This window comes from Gobio gobio (assembly GCF_949357685.1).
Source record: "Gobio gobio genome assembly, chromosome: 14".
NCBI classification, from domain to species: domain Eukaryota; kingdom Metazoa; phylum Chordata; class Actinopteri; order Cypriniformes; family Gobionidae; genus Gobio; species Gobio gobio.
Genome location: NC_137107.1, coordinates 2,965,334 through 2,973,115, shown reverse-complemented (window position 1 = coordinate 2,973,115; position 7,782 = coordinate 2,965,334). Strand labels below are relative to the sequence as shown.

Here is a 7,782-nt window from a genome sequence, read left to right as displayed (position 1 = left end):
GAGTGCGATATATCGTGACAGGATAACAGTGGGATTGTGAAGTTATAACGGGTTTACTCCTCCATTGACGCTTGCTGTGAGCGATGTAGATCCGGCAGAAACCAGCGGAGTGATACGAAGAGTGAAGCGGTTCATCACGCTGCACTCAAATGCTCATAACACGGCCAAGATAGACCCATTTTGCATGGGGTAAAGTGCTACGTTCATAGCTCGAGCTGGGCTATCTCTTTTAAAACAGCCTGATTTAAATATACGTTTCTTAAAGTGGCAGTAACTCCATTACACACCCGGGACCACATGTGGTTCCCTCACCCCTGAGTAATATGCGGGAACTCAACGGGCACTACATGCCAAACGGAACGAGATAGAAGCACGGTACCAGCGCCAACTCCATGCCTAGAGACTCGAAAACACTACTGGTAGACCGGGCATCACCTAATTAGTATATAGACCAAGTCCCATCCACATAGGAACACAAAAGGGGGCTCAAAATGAGGGGGCTCAAATTCGTATTAAAGGGATAGTTCACCCAAAAATGAAAATGTGATGTTTTTCTGCTCACCCCTAAGGCATCTAAGATGTAGGTGTCTTCGTTTCTTCAGTAGAACACAAATGAAGATTTTTAACTCAACCGTTGCTGTGTGTCACTCATATAATGCTTGTCAATGGAGACGAATTCTATTAGAGGAAAAAAAACATGGACAGACAACTTCAAATTAAACCCTGACGACACATTGATGCCTTAAGACACGAAACGATCGGTTTCTGAGAGAAAGTAAATACCAACGGTATTAATGCAAATATATCACCTCATAGCAGACGAACGCCTCAGCTCTCCAGACTGACATCACTTCCTGTGTGTGAGGTCAAATAGCGGCCGGGTCATAGAAATATACATAGATACCGCATTAGTGCCTGCGTGGATCGCTCAAATGAGGAATCTACGTATATATATCTATGACCCGGCCGCTATTTGACCTCACTCACAGGAAGTGATGGCGGTCTGGAGAGCTGAAGCGTTCGTCTGATATGAGGTGATATATTTGCATTAATACCGTTGGGTTTCTCTCAGAAACTGATCGTTTCGTGTCTTAAAGCGTTAGTTCACCCAAAAATGTAAATTGTGTCATGAATGACTGAGCCTCATGTGGTTGGACACCCGTCAGACCTCCGTTCATCTTCAGACACAAATGAAGATATTTTAGTGTAAATCTGATGCTCTGAAAGGCCTCCATTGGCTCAACTTTACACTCTCAAGACCCTTAAAAGACACTAAAGACTAAAGTTACAAAGTCCATCTCACTACATCGGCTCTACAATAACTTTATGAAGTGATGAGAATAGTTTTTGTGCGCAAACGACTTATATAGTGATGACGATTTCAAAACACGGCCTCATGAAGCTTCGAAGCGTTATGAATCAGTGAGTCGATTCAGCGGTTCAGAGCGTTATGAATCAGTGAGTCGATTCAGCGGTTCAGAGCGTTATGAATCAGTGAGTCGATTCAGCGGTTCAGAGCGTTATGAATCAGTGAGTCGATTCAGCGGTTCAGAGCGTTATGAATCAGTGAGTCAAATCATGATTCGTCTCGCGTGTCAATCCGCTGAATCGACTCGCTGATTCATAACGCTTCGAAGCTTCATGATGCCGTGTTTTGAAATCGTCATCACTATATAAGTCGTTATTTAGGGTTTTTTTGCGCACAGAAACTATTCTCGTCTTCATAAAGTTATTGTAGAGCCGCTGTAGTGAGATGGACTTTGTAACTTTAGTCTTTAGTGTCTTTTAAGGGTCTTGAGAGTGTAAAGTTGAGCCAATGGAGGCCTTTCAGAGCATCAGATTTACACTAAAATATCTTCATTTGTGTCTGAAGATGAACGGAGGTCTGACGGGTGTCCAACCACATGAGGCTCAGTCATTAATGACACAATTTACATTTTTGGGTGAACTAACCCTTTAAGGCATCAATGTCTCGTCACGGTTTAATTTGAAGTTGTCTGTCCATGTTTTTTTTACTCTAATAGAATTAGACCCCATTGACAAGCATTATATGAGTGACACACAGCAACGGTTGAGTTAAAAATCTTCTTTTGTGTTCTACTGAAGAAACAAACACACCTACATCTCGGATGTCTTAGGGGTGAGCAGAAAAGTTGTTTTTGGGTGAACTATACCTTCAACCCCCAGCACCTAACCAATGTGGAGTGCCTTCGGGGAGCTGTCCTGCCTCGGTCAGTCATTGGTCAAGCGTTTGAGTCGGGACGTGTTTTGGGAGGCGGCTCCTCTAACTGTGTCCCCCGACCCACAGGCCCAATCAGCCTGTCTATCCCCTGCCCTCCTGCGGCTACAGACAGTCCTTCTCCTCCAGCCTCCAGAGCAGCTCCTCCTACCCCAGGTACAGTACCAGAGCGCCAGCCGTGCTTCCCGACGCTTCAGCCCTGTGTGTGTGTGTGTGTGTGTGTGTCGCAGCTCCGTCCGCCCAGCTCCACGCTTACAGAGCGTCACGGGTTCAGTGTCGCTTCAGCTCCGCTTCATCAGATCTAGCAAACGTGAACGGCTGTAAACAAGTTCTCCACCAGTCTGTGTCAAATCATCTCGTCGGAGCTCGAACCGAATGAACCCGGAACGTTCCTGTGAAGGTATGACAGATCCCGTCACGCATCAGTGGACTGAGGAACCCGAGTGTGTGCTGCAGGTCAGTTCGGCCCATGGTGGGGTTTTCTTTCTTCTCGTTGGGCTGTAGGTGTGTGTGGAGAGGCCGGATGAACTCTGTGTTTGCTTGTGTTGAGGTCATGTTGTGTCCTCTTTTGGTTTCCATGAAGTTTGAGTCGGGTAAAAAACACAAGACTTTTACTGTAGCTTGACTAAAACATGACCCTGGATCACAAAACCAGGCATAAGGGTCAACATCGACATCTTCAGCTGAATAATAATCTTTCATTGATGTGTCATTTGTTAGGACAATATTAGAAAATCTGCAATCTGAGGGTGCAAAAACATATTGAGAAAATCTCCTTTAAAGTTGTCCAAATGAAGCCCTTAGCGATGCATATTACTACTAATAATACATTTATGATATATTTACGGTAGAATATCTTCATGGAACATGATCTTACACTGCAAAAAATGCTTTTCTTACTTAGTATTTTTGTCTTGTTTTCAGTCCAAATATCTAAAAATTCTCAAAACAAGAAGCATTTACTAGCCAAATAAAAATTATTGTCTTGTTTTGGGGGAAAGAACTCAAGTTTTTGCTTAAAATTAGCTAAATAATCTGCCAACGGGGTAAGCAAAAAAATCTTAATTCAAACAGAAAACAACATTATTTTGCTTACTCCATTGGCAGATTATTCTGCTTATTTTAAGCAAAAACTCACTTAATTTTCAGTTATTTTCCCCCAAAACAAGACACAAACTTCTGCTTGTCTAGTAAATGCTTCTTAATGTAAGATTTGTTTGATATTTGGACTGAAAACAAGACAAAAATACTAAGTAAGAAAAGCATTTTTTTCAGTGTAATATCCTAATGATTTTTGGCAGCAAAGTAAAATGGATAATTTTGACCCGTACGATGTGTTGTTGGCTATCGCCACAGATATACATGTGAGATTATGACTGATGTTGAGCTGCAGGGACACAGATATTAAATTTAATAATCAAGTTTACCCGAGATTGAAGACTCATCCGAGCAGTGTTCACCGTTTCTTCATCTGATGTGAGCGCAGGTGTTTGTTAGTGTTCTGATCTTCAGGTACTCATCTCTTGCAACACTGAACAACTAAAAACTATAAATATAAATATATTATATACAGTTGTGCTCAAAAGTTTACACACCCCTTGCAGAATCTGCAAAAATGTGAATAATTTGCACTAAATAAGAGATCATACTGTCATTAGTGCTGTCCTGAAGAAGATAATTTACATAACAGATGTTTACATATAATCCACAAGACACAACAACAGCTGAATTTATTCAAATGACCCGTTTAAAAGTGACTGCGTGATTCTGTGTGTGTGTGTGTGTGTGTGTGTGTGTGTGTGTGTGTGTGTGTGTGTGTGTGTGTGTGTGTGTGTGTGTGTGTGTGTGTGTGTGTGTGTGTGTGTGTGTGTGTGTGTGTGTGTGCGTGTGTGTGTGTGTTTGTGCGTGTGTGTGTGTGTGTGTGTGTGTGTGTGTGTGTGTGTGTTTGTGTGTGTGTGTGTGCAGTGACTGATTGAGGGACTCAAACACAACTATTAAAAAGCTTCACACATTCACTGATGCTCCAGAAGGAAACACGATGCACTGAGAGCCGGGGGTGAACACTTTTGCACAGGATGAAGATGTGTACATTTTTCTTATTTTGTTTAAATATATATATATTTTCATATAGTTCTGCCCTTTGGAAGCAACAGAAAATACTCACAGGTTTCACAGAAGACAAATCAAGTACAACTTTCCAAAAGTGTTCACCCCCGGCTCTCAATGCGTCGTGTTTCCTTCTGGAGCATCAGTGAATGATGAAGCTTTTTAATAGTTGTGTTTGAGTCCCTCAATCGTCCTCAGATCTCAGAATCACACACACACACACACACACACACACACACACACAGCCGTGGATCATCAGGGAACGGCACACAGGATTGAGAATCAGTGGTTCATAAACTTCTGAACAGGTCATTTTTAATAAACTCAGCTGTTGTTTTGTCTTGTGGACTATATGTAAACATCTGTTGTGTGAAATATCTTATTCAGGACAGCACTACATAAAAAATAACATGAATTTTTTATGATCTCTTATTTGATTAAAATTATTCACATTTCTGCAGATTCTGCAAGGGGTGTGTAAACTTTTGAGCACATACACAGCCGTGACCAAAAGTGATGTCTGGAGGAGATATAGTTATAACAAGTTCAATTAAACCGAATAATCAGATTAATTAATCAGAATATGAGAAAAATATTTCATATGTTTTAAATATTTTAAATATGAGGGAAGAACAAAACACTAAACCTGGTGAAGGTGTTAATCTCACAGAATGATCTAGTACTACAGCTACAGGTTTTATTAAGAAAATTACACAGAAAAACAAAACGCTCACAGGAAAAAATCATACACTGACTACAGCATAATCAGTTATTAATATTTCATCGGTTCATAATTGATTTGTATGACAGCCTGGCCAGAAATCACGTCACACAAGAATTGAGTTATCACAAATCGACTCCCATATATATAACACACATTTATTTAATTAATATTTGAATAAAGGGTCAGTTTGTCTAGGTCTGACATCACTTTTGACCACCTGTGTGCATTGATTTAGTGTTTTTAAGTTTGAAGTAACACAATAGGAGTTGATCATTTCTCCTATTTGATAAGTATTTTAGTGTTAGCATGAGCTTCAGTGTTGTGTGTAGTGTTGGTTTGTGGGTAAATGGGAGCCCCTGGGGTCAGTGTATAAACTCGGCCAGATGACCGCAGCTGTACATGGGGCAGTATTATAGTAAAAGGCTTTCTTGTGAGTGTGTATCCTCAGACACAGCATCCAGTCCTGAAGTACCGCAGAGGTTGTCAGAGGATTGGGTCAGGCCTGTGCTTTCACTTTGTAACCCAAAACCCGAATTAGATGAACAAATCATGTTAATATGCTTACATGGAGTAATAAATCCAAGCTGTGGAAATGGCTTACTCGGATGTCAACACACGCCGCACATCTTTCTTCAATTCTTCTGGAGTCTGGAGGACGCTGTTGCTGTAATCCTCCTGCAGTCGGCTTTCCCGTCGGGATTGGCTGCTCAGATATTAATGCTGCTAAGAGCTGGCTTTGAAGCGGTGTTTGTCTCCCTGAGATCGGATGCTTGTTGTCCTTCATGCAGAACGCGGATCAGCGTGCTTCAGCAGTGCAGATACAGCGCCAGCTGCTGGACACATCATGCACTGACGCTTGCAGACATTCATCAAATACTCAAACTCTATGGCAAGCCGTCTTAACATTTAATCTTTAAAACAAACGAGGATCTATTTTCACACTACTAGAACTTACTCATTAGCTACTGGTACCTATTAAATAGATACTAGTACTTATTCATTAGATACTAGTACTTATTCATTAGTTACTAGTACTTATTCATTAGATACTAGTACTTATTCAGTAGTTACTAGTACTTATTCATTAGATACTAGTACTTATTTATTAGTTACTAGTACTTATTCATTAGTTACTAGTACTTATTCATTAGATACTAGTACTTATTCATTAGTTACTAGTACTTATTCATTAGATACTAGTACTTATTTATTAAATACTAGTACTTATTCAGTAGTTACTAGTACTTATTCATTAGATACTAGTACTTATTTATTAGATACTAGTACTTATTCAGTAGTTACTAGTACTTATTCATTAGATACTAGTACTTATTCATTAGTTACTAATACTTATTTATTAGATACTAGTACTTATTCATTAGTTACTAGTACTTATTCATTAGTTACTAGTACTTATTCATTAGATACTAGTACTTATTCATTAAATACTAGTACTTATTCATTAGATACTAGTACTTATTCATTAGATAATAGTACTTATTCATTAGATACTAGTACTTATTCATTAGATACTAGTACTTATTCATTAGTTACTAGTACTTATTTATTAGATACTAGTACTTATTCATTCGTTACTAGTACTTATTTATTAACTACTAGTACTTATTCATTAGATACTAGTACTTATTTATTAACTACTAGTACTTATTTATTAGTTACTAGTACTTATTCATTAGATACTAGTACTCATTCATTAGATACTAGTACTTATTCATTAGATACTAGTACTTATTCATTAGTTACTAGTACTTATTTATTAGATACTAGTACTTATTCATTAGTTACTAGTACTTATTTATTAACTACTAGTACTTATTCATTAGATACTAGTACTTATTTATTAACTACTAGTACTTATTCATTAGTTACTAGTACTTATTCATTAGATACTAGTACTCATTCATTAGATACTAGTACTTATTCAATATATACTAGTACTTATTCATTAGTTACTAGTATTTATTCATTAGTTACTAGTACTTATTATTAGATACTAGTACTTATTCATTAGTTACTAGTACTCATTCATTAGACACTAGTACTTATTATTAGTTACTAGTACTTATTTATTAGATACTAGTACTTACTCATTAGCTACTGGTACCTATTAAATAGTTACTAGTACTTATTCATTAGATACTTCATTAGATACTAGTACTTATTCATTAGTTACTAGTACTTATTCATTAGATACTAGTACTTATTCATTAGATACTAGTACTTATTCATTAGATACTAGTACTTATTCAGTAGCTACTAGTACTCAATAAATACTAGTTCCTATAAATAATAAATAAGTACTAGTATCTAATGAATAAGTACTGGTACCAATTTAATAAGTACTAGTATTTAATTAATAAGTACTAGTAACTAATGCATAAGTACTAGTAACTAATGAATAAGTACTAGTATCTAAAGAAGAGGCACTAGTAGCTAATGAATAAGTACTAATAGCTAATGAATAAGTACTAGTATCTAATGAATGAGTACTAGTATCTAATGAATAAGTACTAATAGCTAATGAATAAGTACTAATAGCTAATGAATAAGTACTAGTATCTAATGAATAAGTACTAGTATCTAATGAATAAGTACTAATAGCTAATGAATAAGTACTAATAGCTAATGAATAAGTACTAGTATCTAATGAATAAGTACTAGTATCTAATGAATGAGTACTAGTATCTAATGA

At 37.5% G+C, this 7,782-nt stretch overlaps 1 protein-coding gene across 4 annotated transcripts in view; it reads left to right on the top strand.

Moving 5' to 3' along the window:
• tcf7 (transcription factor 7) overlaps positions 1-7,782 on the top strand; it is a gene marked incomplete at its 5' end in the record, with an annotated part of 87,928 nt that overhangs the window by 58,850 nt on the left and 21,296 nt on the right. For all 4 annotated transcript variants that reach the window (XM_079834221.1, XM_079834220.1, XM_079834219.1 and 1 more), the window contains one exon: positions 2,309-2,395. In XM_079834221.1, the coding sequence (XP_079690347.1) occupies positions 2,309-2,395 (87 nt within the window). The remainder of the gene's footprint in view (positions 1-2,308; positions 2,396-7,782) is intronic.